The sequence below is a fragment of the Embiotoca jacksoni genome, unplaced genomic scaffold (genome assembly GCF_022577435.1).
Source record: "Embiotoca jacksoni isolate LCO1_2020_lvr unplaced genomic scaffold, fEmbJac1.0.p SCAF_2, whole genome shotgun sequence".
Lineage (NCBI taxonomy): Eukaryota > Metazoa > Chordata > Actinopteri > Embiotocidae > Embiotoca > Embiotoca jacksoni.
Genome location: NW_027185340.1, coordinates 19,133,712 through 19,157,076, shown reverse-complemented (window position 1 = coordinate 19,157,076; position 23,365 = coordinate 19,133,712). Strand labels below are relative to the sequence as shown.

Sequence of the window (23,365 nt, the reverse complement as noted above, 5' to 3'; positions counted from 1 at the left end):
CCTGTTTACATCATCTAATGCGGGTTGGAAACAGTGGTGGGATTAATATTTGACTATTTTGTATTTATTTCTTACAAAAACTTTACTACGTGTATCGTATACAAACAGCAATGGATGACATTTTTGTGTCGCCTAACTTATCCTGAAAATAACAACATAATACCTTTCTGATTAAGAATTGTAATAAACGTAAAGATACAGAGAGAAAAAAACAGCTAGGTGAAGGGTCATTTATCTTCATACAACCTGAGTTTAGCCCAAGATATTGTGCTGTAAATTCTGACTTTTATATATTATCCTTGTGTCTCGATAAACAACTCAACTCTGTCAAAACTGAGCTGGTACAGCAACAATTAACCTTCAACCTCACCCCTTACGATGAAGCCGTGGTTTATGAGTAGGCCAGCCAATTGATACCTCGATGAGCCCTCTGTGACCTCTTCGAAAACCTCCCATTCACGCAGCCCGTGTGACCTGAGCGACCTGGAGTTCCTGGACGAGGAGTTCCACCAGAGCCTGCAGTGGATGAAGGACAACGACATCGAGGACATGCTGGACCTCACCTTCACCGTCAACGAGGAGGTCTTCGGACAGGTGTGTGTGTGTGTGTGTGTGTGTGTGTGTGTGTGTGTGTTTGACTGAACAAGATGAGTCTTCGTGCGTTGTGTTTAATTTGTGACCTCTCGTGAACCCTGTGATTGTGCAGATAACCGAGAGAGAGCTGAAGCCGGGCGGGGCTGGTATCCCCGTGTCAGAGAAGAACAAGAAGGAGTACATTGAGCGAATGGTGAAGTGGCGTATCGAGCGAGGAGTGGCCCAGCAGACAGAGAGCCTGGTCCGAGGCTTCTACGAGGTACGGCACAGTTACACAGGATATAAACCGTAGTCAGCTGCCCACACGGCTGGTTTTTACTTAATCTAATCGATCCTCATGTTCACACGCCGTCTTTAACCTCTGCTATTTTCAGGGTAATTTCACCGCTTTCAATTTTAAGTTCATATCTTGGTCATTATAGGGGCTAACCGTTCATGCCATATCTTGGTTTTTTTTTCAGAACAGTCGAGGCTATTTAGATCTTTCATCACTTAATTTGATAATACTTAGAGATTTTTTTTTTTTATTAGCCTTTATATCAAGACCAAAAACAATCGCCTTATGAAATTATGTTTTTACATATATCTCACCAGAAAACGCTGTTAGTAGAGATATATTTTTATAGTTGTGTAGAGCAGGTGGTTTAAAATCAGTGAATATCTAAACCACGTTTGTAGGACACTGTATGACTTAGCAGTTTGAAAAAATATGTGCTCAGTGCCTGACAGAAAGTAAATGTCTGATGACTCTGGGTGGCCAGGGGCCCCGAACCAGGGACTCACACTCAGGACATACGGCCCTGTGATATATGCTAATGACTTGTTTGGCAGGTAGGCCTGCAAATACGTTACTATTATTATTATTATTATTATTATTTTTAATACAAAGTGGAATATAAAGCCAGAGACAGTAGAGGGGTCAGCTGTGATTTCAAAAGTGGACTAGCACAAAACACTTTGTCGCACAGACAAACGACAGATATCATCAGAAAGGGTGAGTTCTGCTGTTTATTTTGAAATACAGTACGTTGTGAAGCGATCGGCACTTATTGGGAATTATTCAATTAAGAGTAGCGGGTGTGGAGATGAACGCAGCGCTTCAGAGCGTAACGATCTCTTCTAAGCTTCGTCAAACAGACGAGGCTCTGACATTTCTGGTTCTGAGGGTTAAAGATTGTGTTTCCAATATGAACGATGAGGGATAAAACCCACAGTCTTTCGCCTGAAATCGTACTGGAAAGGATCTTTTGCCGGTATGAACAGTACAAATGATTGAAGAAACAAAACCTTGTGAAAAAATTGTGAATTTCTCCTTTATAGCTCATAATGGCTCTAATATACTCTGTGACAGGATGGTTGATTGATATCAGTGGCTCAGTGTGTCTGCGTTATTGCATTCACTTCCTGGATATTTGTCTTTATTTTTGTTTTGTGCCAGTAGAAACCCCGATTGACATCTGGCATTTGAACAAACAGCTAATGTCACAGAAAGGCTAAAAATACAAAGGAGAAAATGACGAAGTAGGATTGCATTTCAGTCAATTATGTTGTGGTACATTAACTTTTTACTGGTCTGTTTATCTTCAGCAAACTTACTTTTTTTTTGTTATTTTCATTTGGAACAAAAACCTATTATCTTATGAAGCATGTTTACATGATATTCCCATTTTAACAAGGGTAAGAAGATAAAAGAATAAAGTAAAAATAACTTAAGAGTACACTGTGTAAATAGTACATATAAAAACATTAAATAGAAAACATTGCAAGGGGTATTTTTGAAGACAGATTTAAATCTACATTTTTTTGTTTCTCTAAATTTACATATTTTAATGGTATTGTAGGGGGTGAAGATGAAACAGACGTGGTACCTGTTCCATCCTGTTATGGTTGCAGTAAATGTGCTGAAACTCTACTGACAGCTCAAATATTAGTGAGAAATCTGGTGAGGAAAAGGGATGTTGGCATCTGAGCGTGTGACAAAGTGAACTGGGACTGGACTGGTGTTTATGTTCAGCTGTTTCCTGATGTGTTGAAATAAATAGTACAAACCGAGCCCGCGCTGAAATCCCTCTCCTGGCAGGATGAACGAACATCGGGGTCGTTGAGGGCTCTGGTTTTCTACACAACTTGACAGAAACTTTTCCCACAATAATGAGTCACAGTGAGCCTCCACGATACATCATCTACTGTATCTGCGCTGTCTCTGAGCTCCCAACACGTCAAACCATCCGATGTACTGTATGTGGGAGGCCTCTGATAAATAAATAGACTGTACCGTGTGTTTCCATTTGCGTTCGTGTGTGTGCGTGTGCGTGTGTGTGTGGGTTGTGTTTGTCAGGTGGTGGATGTGCGGCTGGTGTCCGTATTCGATGCCAGGGAGCTGGAGCTGGTGATCGCCGGCACTGCGGAGATCGACCTGGCCGACTGGAGGAACAACACGGAGTACAGAGGAGGTATGTGAAGCTTCAGGAGAGCAGAGATGCAGATCAAAGTGTTTGTGGCACAATGACGGCAACGTGAGAAAACACAAGCTCTTTTTCTGTTGCCGAAAACAAATTTTAAAAACACGGCTTTTTGAAGTTTATTGTCTAATTAATGAATTAATAAGGATTATTTCCCAATGGACCACCAGAAAACTAATAAGAAGGAGCGACTTTACAACACCGAGATAACTTGTGAAAAAAATGTATTGACTTTTTTATGAGACTAGTTGAATGTGAGTCTATGGAGCCGGAGGCTTTTTGTTGTCAGCCGCTATTACAAAAAGTCAACTCGGTGGTATTGCATCTTAAGGCACTTTGGCATCAGCCTCATTTTTTAGACCCAGAAGCTGCGTCCATTTTTATATAAAGACTATGAACCGGAGGAAGTTGAGACTTTTCTCCAAACTTCTACTTGGTTTAACTTAATATACCTCTTTCACGAAGAGTTGCTGTGTAGTTGCTTGCAGTAGCTGCTGCTTTGTTCTCCTGCCGCATTCTAAAAAAGATCGTAATAGGAAGGCTTTATGAAGGGAAGACAACGGGACGCTTTGGGTTACAATGTAGCTCAGTCAGTTAGCAGCACAGCACTATTGTTAGCCGGCATAAACAGAGTTTTGATGTTTCTGAAGTTTCTTTCAGGGAGAATCACTGTCAAACATAATTTTTGTTTATTTTCACAAAGAGGCTTAAAATAGAGACTTGGACATTTTAATTAAAATCAATTGACATCTGTTAATCAGAATGGGAGGGGGGGTGTTGAGCTATCAAAACCAGCTCTCAGCACAGGTTCAGGAGACGGACGACTTTTCCATTTTTGTTTTAGCTATAGGCTTAAAAATGTGCTTTTTCCTAGCCTACAATCAGAGGAAAGCTGAGATGTGCATTGATCACCACCCAACCCTGCTCTCTATTGTACCCCACGCATTTAAAACTTTTGCTGTTGCTTTATTATTTCTTTTATTTTCCAAACTCGTATTATTATTTATGGTTATGTCTTTCAATGCACTTTCAAAATGCATAACATCAAAAAAAAAACAATGGGTGTACTTTAGCTTTACATCTCTGGCCTTTTTTGTGTTTGTTTACACTTTTCTTCTCTAATTTTTCAATTGAATTTGATTCATTTAAAATGGTAAAACACTCTTTTTCTTACGATACAGTAAATAATGACTCTTGAGTTTTAAAAATATTTTCATTACCAATATAACAACTATATTAAACTTCACTTTCATGTACTCTCATAATGAGTTTGAAACTTTTGGAGTCGGTGCTTTTTAATCATTGTGATACATTTTGTGTTCAGAAGCGGGATGAAAGCGCCGGTATCCATCCTTTATAAGAGAGAACACATTAAAAGGCTTTTTACAGGTCCGGCCAATGGAGTTGAAAAGCCGCCAGCAGCTGGAAGACAAGGCAGCTCAAACTGACAAATGGCCATGACTCAGTGTCAGGCTCTTTTAATAGAGGAATCGACTGAGATGGACAAAACTGCTCCGTCCATTAAACATCAAACGGCAGCGCCCGTTCAAATAAAAAAATCACAGCGGAGAAAGAGAGAGAGAGGGAACAAGGGACGGAGGCCTTGTTTGTTATTCATCTGACTCATGCACAATCATCTTCTATCTCCCCTCAGGTTACCATGACAACCACATAGTGATCCGCTGGTTCTGGGCAGCTGTGGAGAGATTCAACAATGAGCAGAGGCTGAGGCTGCTGCAGGTAGGGGGCACGTGGGGCGACCACATGAGCGTAGGCTGCCCCCGTGTGGAGGCTGGCTGCTGGGTCGTGTTCACTTCATTATATGATAGTGGTGCAGCTCTTAGCTTGCTAATTGTCTTCAAGGCTGCAGAAAGATGGTATTTCGATTTGTCTTTTTTGTAATTACATTCGTTTGCATGCTGTTTTCTTGTTTAACAGAAACTGTGGAAAAAGAAAAATCAAATTTCTGAAAATTCTAATTTACATCAGTTTTAAGGATAATGACATAACAGGATTTTTGAGACTTTCCTCTCTTCAGTTTGTAACAGGCACCTCCAGTATTCCCTACGAGGGTTTTGCTTCTCTACGAGGTAGTAATGGACCCCGCAGGTTCTGCGTGGAGAAGTGGGGAAAGATCACCTCCTTACCCAGGTAAGATCACCGCCTTATGGGACGACTGTCTCTAAAGTGTATTACCAGGGAGAATGGGTGGAGGGTTGTGCTTTTTTAAATTTAATTTTGTAAAAGTGTTTCCCAGCAAGATGAAATGTTCCGTGTTAAAGCAGATTCTGAATGATTTAGTGTGCACAACGGATCATAATAGTTTGTTTGGCAGCGTACAGAGGACAGCAATCCTTTCTCCTTACTTATTCAGTACAGCCATATTATTTTAACCTGCAGGAGGACGGTGTTACATTTTTATCTCAAGTCAAATAAATAATAATAACAATAATAATAAACTTAATTTGCATTCCGCCCTTCCTACAAAAAAAATGCAGCTCAAAGTGCTTTCCAGCGAGAAAATTACATCGAGTGTTCAACATAAAAACAGATATAAAGGAACATAAAAACATGTTAAATTTAAAGACGTAAAAATGAAATAAAATGCATAAGAACAGATAAAAATACAACACAAGACATTAATAAATAAATAAATAAATATGTGACATCAATGCAACTAAAAAGTGAAGATTAATCTTCTCTCTCCGATGCAATAATGTTGTGCGCATTCTCAATAAAACTACTAAAGATGAAGTGTGACAGCAGATCCCGACTGGATAAAAGTTACTGATGATCCATTTGAACCATTTTTAATTGAAATGTCTTTTTTTATTTGACTGAGGTTAAAGAATAAAAACCTCACAGATGAGTCATCTGAACATCCGTCTGATAATGTTTCGGTGTGTCTCCTCAGGGCTCACACTTGCTTTAATCGTCTGGACCTGCCCCCCTACCCCTCCTTCTCCATGCTCTACGAGAAGCTGGTGACTGCTGTGGAGGAAACGAGCACGTTCGGCTTGGAGTGACCTCGAATCGGCCCGCAGCCAGGTTTGAACTCGGGAGAGAGAGAACCATCTGGGAATCCGTGTTTCTAACTTAAGAGAGAGAGAGACATGGACAATAAAACTAATATCCTCAAAAGGCAACTAACCCCCCACCCCACCCACCCCGTGGATAACGCTGCTGTTTTTTTTCCGACTGGCTTTACATCCCTCGGCACGCGGGCTCCGATTCTTTGCCTTTCTCTCTATTGTTTTCAATCGAGCAAACGCCTTCGGGAAGAAAGACGGAGAATCGGAGAGTAATCAGAAAGGCTGTGCGGTACGATTTCTTGTTTTCATGGTAACCTTCGTTCACTGAGCCACATGTGTGCTTTATCTCTTTAGTTCATGGCCTTGGTTACCTCCCACTTCCTCTTCTTCTTCCTCTTCCTCTTGAAGGAGGAAGACCTCCTTCAACCTGCACCTCAGAGACAGCTGCTCAAAAATCCACCAAGCTCCCTTTTCCCTTCTCTGGACCTCAAAACTGTGTTCGTCCCGCACTGGGGCTGCAGTGTTATAAACTCAACACACATGAATCACCTTTTGCACAAACACACATAAACACATTTTCTTTGTATTTCCAGTGCAAACCAGTGTTTCCCCCCCCCCCGAGATTTTTTTTTTACTAGTGTGGAAAGATGTGACATTTTAGCCTTCGGACTGGATGTTGGCTGGTCCTCCCTGCCTGCGTAACGGAGGGTGTGTGGGGGTGGGGGGGTACACTGGTGTGCACGAATACACGCTGATAAACCAACACGAATCAGTTGTTCAAAGACTGAAAACACACTTGTTTTCACAGTTTGGATTCCTGAATAAGCTGGACGACGATTCACAAACCAACGGTGGTATTTATGGACGTGTCGGCGACCCGTTGCGATGTCGACGGCAGGTTCTGGTCCGGACTGTTAACCTTCAATAGTGCGACTTCTTCAGGGCTCTTAACCGGAGCTCAAACGGAAAAAGACACACCAGACAAAATGCAGTCCTGTTTCTGCATGTACACGACAAGGATAAACCAGTATCACATGCATACAGTATTGCAGCGTGAGCCTTGCACCTTCGGGTGCACTTCCAGACACATTTACTGACGCTCCGGTCAGATAGAAATGCAGGGTTCATGTCGTTCAAACACATTTCTCATGAGCACTTTCTCACAGACGAGATGACGCCCGCTCGTAAGTACGACACACACAAGGTCCTCCTCACTGATGTAATCCCCTCCCACACAATGAAAGTGATGAATGTACCAAATCAGTGACTGAATGTACGAAAATCTCGCACAGGCCGAAGAGGAGACACAGGAAATCAAACGGTTGCTGGAGGAATGAGGAGGCGCTTTGCTTGACGTTGGCACCGGAGCGGGCCTCGTCAGCTTAAAAGGAGACGAGCCCGGTCATGGTCGGATATTTTTTTTTTAGTGCCTCTCGGGTCTTCCTGAGCATAAAGTGATCATTTCAAAAGGGAAGTTTGACTCGTGTGTAAAAAAAAAATGTGTCACAAATCAAAGCTGGGGAAACTGTAGGTTTAAAAACAATCTTGAATCACCACAAGGGGGCGATAAGGTGTTCTGTCATTACTGCAGCACTTAAATCAAAGAAGCAGTGATTTTTGTCCTCACTGAATGACCTGCCCAGAGGTGACAGGAACAAACACCGGCCTTGATGGCGGTTTGGATTATTGTACAAGAGGACTCGTTCATGTCGAGTTCATGCCAGACAAAAGAGTTTTGTCTCAAAAGCATGTGATAAAAACATTTCTGTCACTCTTTATAAGTGTACAACCCAAACCCCCGAGGACCGCTTTCACTCTGTCTGTCTAACACTCTCCCACATGCACACACATGAAAAACACACATGCTCATTTTCTACGGGGTGCATGCGAGATTACACCTACTGTACAAAGTCCTGTCGGAGCTAAACCACAGGGGCTGGAACAGTAGTAGAGAGGCCCCACATATGTGAGATGTGGAGGCAGACTTTCATGTTCCAGACCCCCGTCCTCCTCCCAGCCCCAATAATGCATGCAGGATCTTCCCGGTGAGCTCTGTGAGCTGCGCCCGGCAGAGACACCTAGGTGGCGTTGTGTTATAGCTCGATATTGCATGCTGAAATAGTGCAACACACTGTCCTTAATAGCTTTTTTTGCATGAGGATATTGCTACCCATTCAGACAAAAGGGGGCGAGGGAGCTGGTAAAGTTGTGTCACTTTGGTTGTGGTGCTCACTCGAGGCATGCGGCCTTATGCTTACCCGACACTGTCATACCTTGAGTGTTAAAGCTCATGGGAACAAAGTGTAGGAAGTAGGTGCTTTAGTTAGTTTTAGCTCTGGGAATGGACAACGTGTGAATGCGGTAGTTTGTTTTTCTTTATGACAGTGTAACGGCGAGTATCTTGGCAGCATGTTTCTACGATGTTGTTACTTTCACATGTGCGTGTCTGCCTATCTTAGTAATAGGTCGATGGTTATGGTTCATTGCTGACGAACAGGCGATGAATCAATAGGGCTGTTTTGATTTTGTGAAACGTGAGAGCACATGTACGTGTACCATGTGTGCAGTCCTGTTTGTCTCTTTGTATATAAATGTATACTGTATGTATGTCTGTCTGTCCTGTTGTGTGTATAAATATATATTTTGCACCGAATGTACCAAAGGTTTGGGGCTTGCGAAGTCAACCATTAGGCCTGCTCTCTGTTTCAGTCTAACAAAACTCTTCCCACGTCTGGCTTTCTGCCGAATCCTTACAGAGCATCACATCATGTTTGCTTGAGAGGTAGATTTGTGGCATGGGCGACACCGCTTCACGTTAGGATATACACCACCTGGTCACTTTGACATCACCCATAAAATGAGGCTTTTCTGGTGCAGAGCATTGGTAAGACTGGCTACTCCGCTTCACGTCCATATGAAGACACCCGCGCCTCTTGTCTTTCCTTTTTCATTTCTGACAGGACCGGCTCCAATTTTCAGAATTCCACTCTATGCAAAGCTCCTGTATGTGTGTCTCCATTTCACTCCAATGATTGTAATAAAAAGAGAACAAATGGCAAATTTTGATTAACGACACATGATCCTTATTTGCTCATTCAATTGGTTCAAAACTCTTGAAAAGAGTATTGTCCATTTAGTAGATTATAAAACCCGCCACTCCTTGATTACACAGTCCTCTCCTGAACCCAAAGTCCGAACCTTTTTGAGCCAGTTAGGTAAACAAGACTAAAAGAAAAATAGGAGAAATTAACTAAATAAAAACGTTAAATATAGTATGTGGTGAAATATATTTAAAAAATATATAAAATTATGACACACTTACCTAATACATTTGTGATTGCATGGTTCTATGAAAAGTTGCAGTGACGGTTTACCATCGATGCTGCGGTAAGATCCCTGTGCGCTCCAAATGCTTTGCTAGATGTTGATAAATTCACAGTGGATGGATAAATGTGGAAGCTCTTTTCAGGCATTATAAAAAAAAAATAGATTGCATTTTAGAAATGCCAAAAATAAAATAAAAATACTCGTGGTAAATTACCTTTTGACCAAGTATGACATACCAAGTCAAAATTTGGACTTTCCACCTCAAAAATGAGATAATTGTGAAACAGAAAAGCCACATTTTTGAGAAAACAAGTGAGAATTTGTAATGAATTTCTCATATTTGTGTTTGTTTTTATCTCATAATTATACTTAACTCTAATATGTACGATGTACACAGTCTAATTTTTGGCTATCTCATAATTTTGATATTTTTTTTTAAATGTTTGTCCTTCTTTTCTTGGACATAAAAAGGCTGCAATGCAACAACGTCTGAAAACTTCATCCACATTTCAAATGTGGAAAAAAACAACAAAAAAACGGAAGCACTTATTGCGCATGCGCTCTGTAGTGACGTGTCGAGAAAGTGTCAAACCGAAGGATGTAGAAATGATCGCGAGCTCCGCGGATGAAGTCACCGTGCTGGCTCTTCGTCGCCCGCCGCGGCAGTGTGGATAACTCCGGAGGTGCAGGTTTCCGTAGAGTAGCCGCTCCTCTTTAGTTAAGCCGGGGAAAGTCGTTTTAAGTCACTTTTAAACCGGCGACGTTACCGTCGAGCTAACTTTAGCGGCAAGTTGAGCTAACCGGACTCGGCGAAGCGGCTTCAGCGCGACCAACCGGGAGCTAACGGCTAACACGGACATGTAGATGCCGCGGACCGGGCAGCGCTGACCGGGGACGAGCCGCTGAACTTAGCTGGACCGTCCGTCTCATTTATTAAGCGTCTCGCTCGGGATCCAGCCGACTTCACTTGACCTGCCGACGGAGGGAGGGAGGGAGGGAGGGAGGAGGGCGCGATGTCTCGGAGGCGGCTGGACAGTCGCGGCGGGCTCCCCGCCGGGCTGCTCGGGGAGACCCAGACCGCGATCAGCACGGAGCCGATGGAAAGTGTGTACGAAGTCACCCGGGAGCTGGGGAGGTGAGCACACCGGTCTCCCGTTCACCGACCTACCGCCAGCACTTCACCACATGGACACGGTTTAATGGGGCGAAACATGAGTGTTGACAACCAGCTGTTTCAGTGACCCATCTTACGGGATCACCTCTTCTTTAGTTATTAACACTACAAAGTCCAACAAAGTGCAACACAAACCTTTCATGAAACACTGAAGTACTTTTCTGGGTCCTTTATCGATCCATCTTTACTAACATATTACATCCTCAGGTCCGTATTGCTTATAATTTCGTTGTTTGCTCCTTTGAATTTAATTAAATTAAAAAAAAACTTTATTTCAGACTAAAACAACATTAAAAACTAAATATATATAAATATATATGTGTATATATTGCCTAGCCCTATGGGACACTATCAATATTATACCATATTGTGATATAGACAAGATATTTACATTTGAGATATTTCTGTGTTTTCTTCAGGTCTATTAAAGGCTGGTGTGCTGTGAGGGTGGTGGGCTGTTATTTGACTAAAAAACTACGCAATTTCACGTAATTTTGGACTGTCATTGTTACAATATGGATTTAAATATCTGCCATGACAGTTCCTTATGGTGAAGCTGCAGTGGTCTCGGTGCGTTGAGGAAATGCTCGAGCGCTGCACCTATTTGTTGTGACGGGAGGGGAAAGCCTGCATAGTTGTTGTCTTTTCCTGACTTAAAGGCTCCATTACAACGACGTGATGTCACTTTCTGAAATTACCCGACTGCAGCGTCTCGGTGTCCCACCAAGAGACGGCTGCACCCGTGTCTCCACCAGCTGAGGTCATTTTTTTTTTCATTTTCAAAGTTAACAAATACATTCATGCATGAGGACTCTTTTCTGTAGTTTGCCCACAAATGTGCGCTGTTAAAGAAAGTGTGCAATAATGCTCTCAACGGAGAAATCTTCCCTCCGTCTGCTTCAGATCGAACTCGCCGCACTCGTGTTTGAGGGCGTTTGGACTCTGGACTGTCAGCGCTCAGCACTGTAAATACACACCAGGCTGTCCGTGCCGGGGACCTGACTTCATCGTGCTACAGTTAGACCTTTGTCATGTGTTTGGGCTCTCTCTGTGTGTGTGTGTGTGTGTGTGTGTGTGTGTGTGTGTGTGTGTTTGTGTGTGTTTGTGTGTGTGAGCCATGGCAACCGCTGGCGGTGGGTGGTTCATAGCCTCGGTGCCGTGAGGTGTGTTCGAAGCCGTGTGTCACACCGTGCGCTGTGTAATCCCGCAGCAGGAAGGAAACGAGCACATGTGGAAACCAGACTTTAGAAAGAAGAAATAGCCCTGACCACTTCTGTTTGCTTACTTGTTTGTGACTCGTCAAAACAGGAAGTCGAGGTGAAATCTCCCCCGAAACATGATCAGTGCAATCACATTAGGCTTAAAGTCTTCTACTTCTTCTTTTGACTTTGAGGCTTACCGACAGTGGCCTGCTACAGTGAACAAACGACACTATCTCCTTTTTTTTTTTTCTTCTTTGTCAGCCAGAAACTTTCAGTAATATTTATTATGACTGCATGTGCTGTCTATTGTTTATAGTATCGGTCAAAGACGCATCTGTCAGTATTTAATGTAATAACACAGATTGAAATGACTGTAATCTGAGAGGAGGCCAGTCTCGGGGTTGGAAGGAGAAACGCTCTGCTTTGCATTTTGATTTTGCTCGTCGTTTTGGTTTTATAGTGCGAACATTTACTTTGTGGCTGAGCCTCAGAAGCTCTTTTTAAAGCTTGGAGGCAGCAAAAACAAACGGCTGCTACCTGCCTGGCCACAAGATGAAAGAATCGGCCGGTGTTGGTGGAGACCAAACCAGAGCTAAAAGGAGTGTGAAAATTGAACTCGCATTAAAGACGAGCTGTACAATGAACGTGATGAAGATTTATTTTGGTTGGTTTATAAATGATAGCAAAAAAATAATCCCAGAGTTAACAAAGTCAGATCTTTTTGGTGTTTGCTGCTAATGACAATTATTTTCGTGATCGATTCATCTTTTCATTATTTTTCTTGGTCTTTTAAAATGGTGAAAAAAAGTTGCGCAGTGTTTCCCAGAGCAGCCGTAAGTTGTTTTTGTTTTGTCCCGACCAACAGTCACAACCAACAGATATACAGCATATTGTTATGGAGGATTTAAGGTACCAGAAAATATTCATATTGAAGCGGCTGGAATCAGAGAACAGCGTGTCTTTTTTTCAGTAATAAACGACAAATCGATTATCAAAACGGTTGGCAAATAATTTTCTGTCCATTAATCCTTGCAGTTTAAATTTTGTGTACCAAATGATAAACCTGCATGAAAACGTGACCTCTAACAGCGATGCTGTTGCCACCGAGGAGTTTGGAGAGTTGAGCGCTATTGTTCTATTATTTAAGAGAAGTCCTTCTGGGTCTGTAACCTTCATACCGCTCTTGGCTTTTTGTACAGCTGTTATTTTTGGATTTGATTGTTTTCGTTTCAACTAATTGCATAAGACGCCGGCTGAATGCCAACGTGTTTCCATCATGAGGGGGACGGAGGTCTCTCTCTCCTCTGGACTGTTTGTTTATTTATTTGTGATAAAGGTTTTCCTTCTAACCTGCTGAACTTCTTGTTCAGTTGCAGAAAAGAAGATGAGCTTAGACCACAGGCTCACGTGTGTGTTATATGTCACGAACAACACACAAGCACTGTTTGCTTTTTTGTCATTTTGATGTTGTTGCTTTTAAGGTTCATTCGTCATCGAGTTTTGACATTTAACTCTAGCAGCACGTAGCCGCTTGTTTCGTCCTCACAACAGAGATTAAATATCTGTGATATGATATTTAATGACTTAAATACCATAAACAGTCAGCAGACGTGGAAGCAGCGTTAACGCCAAGCTGTTGGAAATGTACTGGCATTAGATAACACGCACAACCTGCCAGTACTGTTTGTATGTTACTATTATCCCGATGCTGCTGTCGCTTACAAAGAGCTGTTGGTCTTAAAGGCTGGGCAATATATTAATCACTATTATGGATTGTGTTTTATTGTGGAAGTAGTAAATAAAATGTGTCCGAGAACAGCCTGTCTTCTTAAAGGTGAATAAAATCAGCTGTGGTTTCCCTGAAGGTTATTTTATTTCGTAAAGATCGAATGAAGCTGGTCTTTGTGTCTGATTGGCCGTTGGTCCGTTTCTCTGTCTTTCCCCCCCCCAGGGGGAAGTTTGCGGTGGTGAAGCGCTGCGTGGAGAAGGCCACGGGGAAAGTGTTCGCTGCCAAGTTCCTACGAAAGAGGAGGAGAGGCCGCGACTGCCGGGCCGAAGTCATCCACGAGATGGCCGTCCTGGAGACGGCCCGTAACAACGCCCGCGTGGTCAGCCTGCACGCCGCCTACGAGACGGATCACGACATCGTCCTGGTGCTGGAATAGTGAGTTCGCAGCAAAGGCCGTAACGAACATGTTCCTTCACCCCGTTTCCTGTTTTTATTTGATTCATCTGTTAACCTCTCGAACACTGACTGAATATACATGCATGAATCAGCAGTGTGATCCTGCCCGCGTGAGGACAAAGTCCTGTTTGCCCGGTCTTAAGGAGCTGCCACATGAACTGCTTTTTCATGTAATGCCAAACAGCTCATTCTTCATAACAGGTTTATCAGGATTCTTCCGAAGACCGAAAGCCCGGTGAAAAGATTACTGTACAGTCTGAGCTCAAACTGCAGATCCACAGATCTCAGTCCCGACCTCAGGTTAACATGAAACTCATCTTTGTCTCTTTGTAAAGTCAAAACAGAAACTCCATGTGAGATTAAGATCCCGTGGAGTCACCTCAAAGTGAATCGGTCTGATTTCCTTGACGCACCTTTAATACTTGTTGGAGACACGTCAATCCCTTCCTGAGAGCAAAGACGGTGTGAAACCACTCTGCTAATGTAAGAAAGTCTGGACGGCTCAAAGGAAAAAGATTAATCGGACATTAGACATGTGACTTAACCGAAACGTCGAATGTTGAATTTATGTTTTTCCCCCCCAACCTTTTTTAAAAAAAATTTAATTTTTACAGCTGTGTGTGTGCATGTATTTATTTATTTTTAATTTTTTTTTTTTTTTATAGACAACTCAACAAAATACAATTCAAGAATACAGAAAACTAAATTTCTCTCCACCTTAAATATTGGTACTCGGAATAGAACAAACATAAAACTTAGAAAAGGATTACAACCAAGAATCCAAACAACAAAAAACAAACCAAAAGAATAGTGAAACTAAGGCTCAGGTGTGTGTGTGTGTGTGTGTGTGTGTGTGTGTGTGTGTGTGTGTGTGTGTGTGTGTGCGCGTGTGTGTGCGTGACACAGGTTGGACACAGTTTTAAAGTGTCACTGTGTCTTTTGTACCTTTATTGCTTTACAGTGAGAAAGCAGGAAGGGTGTTCCTTTATTGCTCAATAACACTTTGACCTCTGAAACCAGCGGGTCACCCTGCAGTCCACGAATACAGTATATTTCTGTTCCTCATGTGGGAACGTCCCGCACACACAGACGGCATCAAATGACCCTAAATTTCCCAGTACTCAACTCGCCTTGGACATTTGTGTGTGTGTGTGTGTGTGTGTGTGTTGTGTGTATTTACAGTGTGATTGTGTTTCCTTTTTCTCCCAGTGCGGCGGGTGGAGAGATATTTGACCACTGCGTGTCTGAGGAGCTGCTGCCGGAGGCCCAGATCACCCGTCTGATCCGGCAGACGCTGGAGGGCGTCCACCACCTCCACCAGAGCAACCTGGTCCACTTAGACCTGAAGGTCCTCGCACGCAAACACACGATACAATCACACATGTGAATGTAGCTGGAGGAAATCTGTTTCTAAATGTTCCCTCATCCTTAAATGCTCGCTATTCCCCTTGTTTTTGTTTTTAAAAAATTGGTTTTTTTTTAAGAGCACTCAAAACCCCAACTTCCTGTTTGACTGACAGTTCAACCCAGAGCTGAGATTATAGGTGGAAACAGCCGGCAGCTCGGGCAAAGTGGGAAAGCTGAGCAGCACAACGTGAAAAATAAAGAATCATTTTAAACAACTTTAATCTGTCACCGGGGTGTGGAGGTGGATCCGCATGTTTCAGACTTTATAATAGTGATTTAAATATCAGCAGAACTGGGAGGTTTACACGAGCAGGTGGTTTCAACAGAGATGATGATAATTTTCAGAAACACTTTGACCTCAAAACTAATGTAAACAAATTGAAGCAGGACTGTATGTTCTCAGCCGCTCCTGTAGAGAACGATGCAACAACATAATAGTAGTGTTTATACAGTGTGAAAGGGTCAATGTGTGTCCACAACTTAAATAGATGTGAGTGTGAGCAGTGGTAAACATTAGGGATGGGTATTTCAAACAAAATGTATTTTAGACAATCGCTCTGAACTATTTGATTAAAGATTGACTATTTGATTTGTTTGTGCTGCACGTCGGACATCAAACTCACTTCGTCTGGCCAGTGATTATTGATCATTGTTCTCCAACGTCGGGGTTTAGCTTTGGAAAACTTGCATGCTGGCTTTACCTGCAGAGTTTGTGCGGCAACCAATAGTGACATCACCCGTTGGTTTGTGGACGATCGTTATGAGTTTGGATTTTGTCCGGCGCCATCTTGCTAGTTTGGAGGGGTTCGGAGGAAGTGACCATATTTGGGCGAACTGGGGGGGGGGGGGGGGGGTGGAGCAAGTGGTGGATCTGACTTGATCTGATTGGAAACCCGGCGATACTACGTCCCACCCACCGATAGCTGTAACCTGACTGCACCACAGGCCTGTCAATCAAACAGACACGCCCCCAAAAAACAGCTTCTTTTTTTTTTTTAAGCTTATTTAACCCGAGGCTTTTTGGAGCGAATCTCTAGTGGCACTCGGTGGTATTGCATCTTAATGCACTTCTACATCCACCTAACTTTTCAGAACCGGAAGCTGCGTCCCCTTTTCTATAGTCTACGGCGCCGTCGCATCCGATCCCTTTATGAAAGACACTTTGACCTGGTAGCAACGTGTTCTTCTCCTTACGTTGTTTAACGGCGGCTGGCAGAACAGCTTTTAGACGCATTACTGCCACCTTCTGACGGGAGTAACACATTACAAGCAAACGCTAGTGAAAAACAGGGGAAATGAGGAAGAATGTTTGTCGCAAATACTACTAGATTTATTTATATTATAAAGACTGTTCGAGTATTTTTTTAAAAAATGTTGTGCCATCCCTAGTGAACAGTAAAAAGTTAAGTCTCATCTTTGCAGCTCTCGTGATTTTCACAGCGCGTTTCCTCTCGTTGTGTCTCAGCCCCAGAACATCCTCCTGACCAGCCTGTCCCCTCCAGGAGACATAAAGATCGTTGACTTTGGCCTGGCTCGCAGACTGGGCGCGGTCGGAGAGCTCAGAGAGATCCTTGGCACACCGGAGTACGTGGGTAAGGTGACGTTCAGAAAAACACGTTTTCACTTCTCTAACATCACAGCCAGTAAAGTGGTTAATGAGGAACTCTTAAACTCTTATTATCACCACTACTGAACGTTGCACACTTATAGATAGAAGATCTGCCTTTTGAATACATCACTGCTGCACAAGTTTTGTAATAATTACCAGACCTGTTGTTCATTCCAGATAGAAAATCACTGTCATAACAAAACCACACCTGAAACACGTGATCTCACGGAGGAAGAAAACATCACGAGCCCTGACATGAAAAGGGAAATTACGCCCACTTCTTTTATCTTTTACTGACAGCTGACTTTTCTTATTTTCCTTTCATGTTCAGCTCCAGAGATCCTCAATTATGAGCCGATCACCACGGCGTCCGACATGTGGTGAGTTCACCCGGTGCAAAATAGAAATCGATCACTTTGTCAATATATTGCACAGCTGTGGGATTTGTTTTCAGCGGGAAATTATAAAAGAGAAAAGGATGCCCCGTGTTCCTCATTTGTGGAGATTTAAAAGACAGTTTGATGGTTTTGTACACAGAAGTGATGTTTCACGCAGCTTTAAATAAACAGCAACGGCGCAATATGAGGAATATGTAAGCTGTTGAATGGATTGTTCGACTATGCAACATGTCGTACATAAACACAGACCGGCCGTGAAATATTCTGGTTGTCAGCAAGTTTGCGCGATATCGTTTTTAAGCTATTAAGTGTAGCCTCACTTGTGCAATACGACAAAAGTGTTGGACTGTAATTTCCATTTTTATATGATTTGTTGGATCTCATATCGTGTAATACGCTGACTGAAGTTATGTGTGTAATTTTAAGTCATTTTTTTACTGACTTTTTTCCTCTGTGGCGCACACACACATATATATATATATATATATATATATATTTTTTTTTTTTTTTATGAATGCTGTTATGCGACGTCTAAAATGTGGCCAATGCAGCAACACCAGCGCAATAATAAGGTCCCCGTGGTGATAATAAAGTATATTGTATCGTGTGGTATCGCAAACCCATTGTCCTGCAACACTGTTTACACATTGGGTATTCATTTTGATGTTTATTCTAACATGCATTTGGAGGCCAAAATGATAAAAACGTGACATATTTTATTGCCGTTTTTATGAAATGGTTTAATCTGCTCTGTTAATGAGTCCCGCTTGTTTTGACCGCGTGTTCTTCAGGAGCGTCGGCGTCATCGCCTACATGCTGGTGACGGGCGAGTCTCCGTTTGCCGGGGACGACAAGCAAGAGACGTACCTGAACGTGTCCCAGGTCAACTTGGACTACAGCCGCGAGACCTTCTCCAGGGTGTCGGAGCTCTCCGTGGACTTCATCCGCAAGCTGCTGGTCAAAGCGCCCGAGTGAGTACAGGCCGGGTGGGAACGCAGGCAGATGATTTATTTTGATTGAAGCGAGAGAGGAACGTCAGCGCGGAGGCGTGAACAAAAGGACGAGGGGTGTTTTTTTCCCGCGACGCGACCCGTAATAACGCCTCATGTTTTATTTGAGAGCAGCGCCGCCGGCGTGTGAAGGATTCCCACAGATCAGCCAGCAGAGCACATTCCTGAGCCAATGAAGCTGCTGCTGCTGCTCGGTTCCAATCACATCACATCACATTAATGTCAGGAAGAACATCCTGGAAATGATTGAGAACCATCTTCCTCCTGCTGCTTTTAATACACGCTTTACTTGATGTTCTCACAGGATATAAATCCAACTGGGCCTGATAACAGTGCTTCTATTTTTATGGTCTGTTGTTGTGAAGCACTTTGTGACCTTGTTCTGTGAAAGGTGCTTTATTAAATAAACTTTACTTACTTACAACATTAAAACCACTGATAGGTGAAGCATGAAGTATAATAACAAGTATCGGACGTCTAATTGTTTGAGGTCTAATGTTGGATGTCTAACTTGGAAGTCTAATGTTGGACGTAATGTTGGGTGTGTAACGGTTGGATGTCTCATGTTGGATGTCTTAACGGTTGGATGCCATGTTGTGCCTCCAGGGACCGGCCCAGCGCTGCGGAGTGTATGAGTCACCCCTGGCTGTGGCAGCAGCAGCAGCTGTGCCTGAGCCCCGACCCGGCCTCCACCCGCTCCTCCCGCGAGAGGAGCTGCGGCACCAAGTGGGCCGCCCCGCCCGAGGACCCCGAGGACAAGGAGAACTTCCTGGAGGCGCCCCACTCTCACGCCAAGAGGTTCCGCTTCGACGAGGAGCCGCTCGCTGCGGGAGACGGTGACTTCTGAACACGTAAAAAAAAAACGGGGAGAAAGCGGTTGCAGCAGCGTCCACTTCTTCCTCCGAGCTTTTACATTGTTTTGAGCCTCCGGAAAACCTGCTGGCACTTAGTTTAACTGGTCAGCTGTCAGACCACCGAACCAAAGATAACCAGCCACCGTCCTGCACACACGCCTCTAATGTCCTTAACCTCCACTATTTAATTCCTTCTCACAGACCCACTCTGATCTGAGGGTGTTGTCGTCCCTGATGGTGTCGTGATGATGATGATGATGATGATGATGATGATGATGAAGGCTACTGTGGAGGGTTTCCAGGGAAATCTATGCAAATGCTTCTTGTGCGTTTCAGATCTCTGCCTTAAGGAGTGACGTGCTGAGTCACTGTTCTGTCGCCCGTCGGCAGAACTGGAGATAAGCTCGTCCGCAATGAGGAAATAATGATCGTTATGATTCAGAGCTGGAGATAAAAACACGCTTCTTTCACTTGGACTTTAAATTGAACCAGCAGAGTCACCAGCACATCACATTCCTCACACTTTTGCCTTTTTCATGTAAAAAAAAAAATAAGTCCTCTTCCTCCACTTGCGGTTTGAATTTAGCTCAGGGTTTCAGAGAAATCATTTAATAACATAACTGTAGCCCCTTAAAAAGAACAGAAAGGCTCCCGGATTTAGTGTTAATCTTGTATTTAGGTTGTTGTGAAACTTTCTGGGCTCCAATCTGAGTGTTCATTTCGTCCTGACACGATTAGATCGCAACTTCAAACCAGAAGTAAACGGTCGTTCACACGCCCCGATTTACTCAAATGATTTCCTCACCGGGACTTCTTCAAAAAACTTTAGGACTTACTTCATGAGTATGAATCATAAGTGTGTGTGTGTGTGTGTGTGTGTGTGTGTGTGTGTCCCAGTAGAAGCCCCTGAACTTGATCTGTTCCTGGTTATTCTCATCTCAGGGCCGAGCTGCTCTCTCTCTGCTCAACTTTGTTTTGTTCTCTTAATGTTTATTCTTATAGTCCTATTCTTATTATTATTATTATTATTTATGTGCTGGACTTCTACTTCATATTTTTATGTAAATAATGATCTCACGTGTCTTATATTTGGAAGTGTTGATCACGGTGGCGGAGAAACAGGTGATTTAGATGTTATTTAAAACGACACCGTGCTGTTGTGGTTTCAGTGTAGTGATTAATCAGATGTAAAAGTACTGGAAGATGGAGGCGAGGGTTTGTTTGGAGGTGGTACTGGGACGTAAAGAGAGGCGAGGGCGATGGTTGTTAGACGAGAAGAAGTTGATTAAACTTCTCGGATGGAAGTGGAAATGTGTCGAAGTTGAAGGAAGCGTTTAAAGGAATAGTTTGGGTCCGTTGGTTCTGAGAAAGTAGGGATGGTGATTTCACTGTAAAGTTTGAGGGAAGGAAGATGAGAATCGGTGTATAATGTGAAACACGAGGTGCTATTCGAAAACTAAACCTCACCGAAAGTGCGTCGCTGGCAGACTAGTGGGAAAACATTGATCCGTATCGTTGTCGAAGCCTCTTGAAGCCTCCGGGAGCCTCTTGAAGCCTCCGGGAGCCTCTTGAAGCCTCCGGGAGCCTCTTGAAGCTTCCGGGAGCCTCTTGAAGCCTCCGGGAGCCTCTTGAAGCCTCCGGGAGCCTCTTGAAGCCTCCGGGAGCCTCTTGAAGCTTCCGGGAGCCTCTTGAAGCCTCCTGGGAGCCTCTTGAAGCCTCCTGGGAGCCTCTTGAAGCCTCCTGGGAGCCTCTTGAAGCTTCCGGGAGCCTCTTGAAGCCTCCTGGGAGCCTCTTGAAGCCTCCGGGAGCCTCTTGAAGCTTCCGGGAGCCTCTTGAAGCCTCCTGGGAGCCTCTTGAAGCCTCCGGGAGCCTCTTGAAGCCTCCGGGAGCCTCTTGAAGCTTCCGGGAGCCTCTTGAAGCCTCCTGGGAGCCTCTTGAAGCCTCCGGGAGCCTCTTGAAGCTTCCGGGAGCCTCTTGAAGCCTCCGGGAGCCTCTTGAAGCCTCCGGGAGCCTCTTGAAGCTTCCGGGAGCCTCTTGAAGCCTCCGGGAGCCTCTTGAAGCTTCCTGGGAGCCTCTTGAAGCCTCCGGGAGCCTCTTGAAGCCTCCGGGAGCCTCTTGAAGCCTCCGGGAGCCTCTTGAAGCCTCCGGGAGCCTCTTGAAGCTTCCGGGAGCCTCTTGAAGCCTCCTGGGAGCCTCTTGAAGCTTCCGGGAGCCTCTTGAAGCCTCCTGGGAGCCTCTTGAAGCCTCCTGGGAGCCTCTTGAAGCCTCCGGGAGCCTCTTGAAGCTTCCGGGAGCTTCTTGAAGCTTCCGGGAGCCTCTTGAAGCCTCCTGGGAGCCTCTTGAAGCTTCCGGGAGCCTCTTGAAGCTTCCGGGAGCCTCTTGAAGCTTCCGGGAGCCTCTTGAAGCCTCCTGGGAGCCTCTTGAAGCCTCCTGGGAGCCTCTTGAAGCCTCCTGGGAGCCTCTTGAAGCTTCCTGGGAGCCTCTTGAAGCCTCCGGGAGCCTCTTGAAGCCTCCGGGAGCCTCTTGAAGCTTCCGGGAGCCTCTTGAAGCTTCCGGGAGCCTCTTGAAGCCTCCTGGGAGCCTCTTGAAGCCTCCGGGAGCCTCTTGAAGCCTCCGGGAGCCTCTTGAAGCTTCCTGGAGCCTCTTGAAGCCTCCGGGAGCCTCTTGAAGCTTCCGGGAGCTTCTTGAAGCTTCCGGGAGCCTCTTGAAGCCTCCTGGGAGCCTCTTGAAGCCTCCTGGGAGCCTCTTGAAGCCTCCTGGGAGCCTCTTGAAGCCTCCGGGAGCCTCTTGAAGCTTCCTGGAGTGCGACGCATCTGTTGGTTGTCATCACCCAGCTGGCACAATGGCCTCTGTGTGGGCAGACGGGCGTCTATCCAGCCACCGCCACGCCGTCGGCCTCGGAAACTGGAGCACACTGTAAAACATTATCATCTCTGTTAGATCGTCAGGTGATCGTAGAAGCTGCGGTATCTCTTCCTGTTGAAGGAAATAAGCTTGAATCTTTGCAAATACCTCCTCAAACAGGTGACGGCGTCTCAAGGAATCTCGACACGCCGTCTGTTCTCAGAAGCAGGCGAAGCCGTCTGTAAAAATACACTTTGGAAAGATGGAAGTCGTGCGGAGCAGAAGGACTTGTTTTGCGTTGCGGTGATGATGTCATAGATCTCACTTTGCCGGATGACGAACACGCGGCTCGTGTTTGCTGCCTTTGTTGGTGTCACTCGAAGATGACTTAATGTTGAGCTTGTTGCAGCCATTGTGCTGTTATTATCAGCAGCTAGTGTCTCGCTGTGTGTGTGTGTGCGTGTGCGTGTGTGTGTGTGTGTGTGTGTGTGCGTGTGCGTGTGTGAGCTCATTGTCAGAGCAGGAGGTGCTCAGCTCCGGCCGTCATCTTCGCTGATGTCACCCGACATTCCTGTTTGTTGAGACTGAAAGATTCTGTAGGTTCGAGTCAAACCAGCCACAAGCACAAATAAATGTTCCAGAGATGTACCTCTTTTTTTGCATTTTATATGTAATATTTTCTTTTTTTTTTTAATATGAGCATTCTGATTGCGTTTGAAATGACTAAAAAAAAAAAAGAAAGAGAAAGACATAATCTGTTTGTATTCTGATCAGCTGCAGGCTAATATGTAGGCATCACAAAGCAAACTGAAAAAGCTCATTAAAGATTGTAGAAAATATGTCCTGGAGTATTTTTCATGTCTTCTTCTTCTTCTTCTTCTTCTTCTTCTTCACCTCACGGTAGTTTTAGTTTTCCACACTGATGCCACCTGCTGGTTCTACACAGAACGTTGTGACCCTAAACGTTTCATATCGTCGGGGATTTTCTCAGAAATTGCGACGTGTTTTGTGGAGTTTTAGGAGACTGATTTTGGCGGGAATTTGAAAAAAAAAAAAAAAAATAGCAAGTCGAGGGAAAAACATTCAGTATCTTTAAGCACAACCTGATAAAGGAATGAATATGTAATCACTTCATTTGATCATAATCATGCTGCACATCACAGAAATGTTTTGGTTCTGATTTTTTGTTTTTTTATCTATTTATTGAACTTAAGAGGATCGTGTGGCTAAAAATGACCAAAACAAAAATCATAAAGTTGAAGCAGCT

The 23,365-nt window shown here is 44.1% G+C and overlaps 2 protein-coding genes across 3 annotated transcripts in view; both read left to right on the top strand.

The window, feature by feature from the left end:
* Positions 1-9,154, top strand: part of hecw2a (HECT, C2 and WW domain containing E3 ubiquitin protein ligase 2a) — a 44,701-nt gene extending 35,547 nt beyond the window's left edge. For both annotated transcript variants that reach the window (XM_069154932.1, XM_069154933.1), the window contains exons 25-30: positions 465-594; positions 707-853; positions 2,933-3,047; positions 4,711-4,796; positions 5,095-5,207; positions 5,971-9,154. In XM_069154932.1, coding sequence (XP_069011033.1) covers positions 465-594; positions 707-853; positions 2,933-3,047; positions 4,711-4,796; positions 5,095-5,207; positions 5,971-6,082 — 703 coding nt within the window. In that variant the 3' untranslated portion in view covers positions 6,083-9,154. The remainder of the gene's footprint in view (positions 1-464; positions 595-706; positions 854-2,932; positions 3,048-4,710; positions 4,797-5,094; positions 5,208-5,970) is intronic.
* Positions 9,155-9,997: 843 nt separating this feature from the next.
* Positions 9,998-19,703, top strand: stk17b (serine/threonine kinase 17b (apoptosis-inducing)). Its single transcript, XM_069154930.1, has 7 exons — positions 9,998-10,550; positions 13,743-13,955; positions 15,186-15,324; positions 16,849-16,975; positions 17,324-17,372; positions 18,182-18,361; positions 19,007-19,703. Exons 1-7 carry the CDS (start codon positions 10,429-10,431, stop codon positions 19,245-19,247), a joined length of 1,071 nt encoding a protein of 356 aa, XP_069011031.1. The 5' UTR covers positions 9,998-10,428; the 3' UTR covers positions 19,248-19,703.
* Positions 19,704-23,365: the final 3,662 nt, after the last annotated feature.

Excerpts from the sequence above, each read along its gene's own strand:
- stk17b (XM_069154930.1), top strand. The coding sequence starts at position 10,429 with ATGTCTCGGAGGCGGCTGGACAGTCGCGGCGGGCTCCCCGCCGGGCTG. Across the intron at positions 15,325-16,848 it reads TGGTCCACTTAGACCTGAAG|CCCCAGAACATCCTCCTGAC; the intron begins GTCCTCGCACGC and ends GTTGTGTCTCAG. Across the intron at positions 16,976-17,323 it reads TGGCACACCGGAGTACGTGG|CTCCAGAGATCCTCAATTAT; the intron begins GTAAGGTGACGT and ends TTTCATGTTCAG.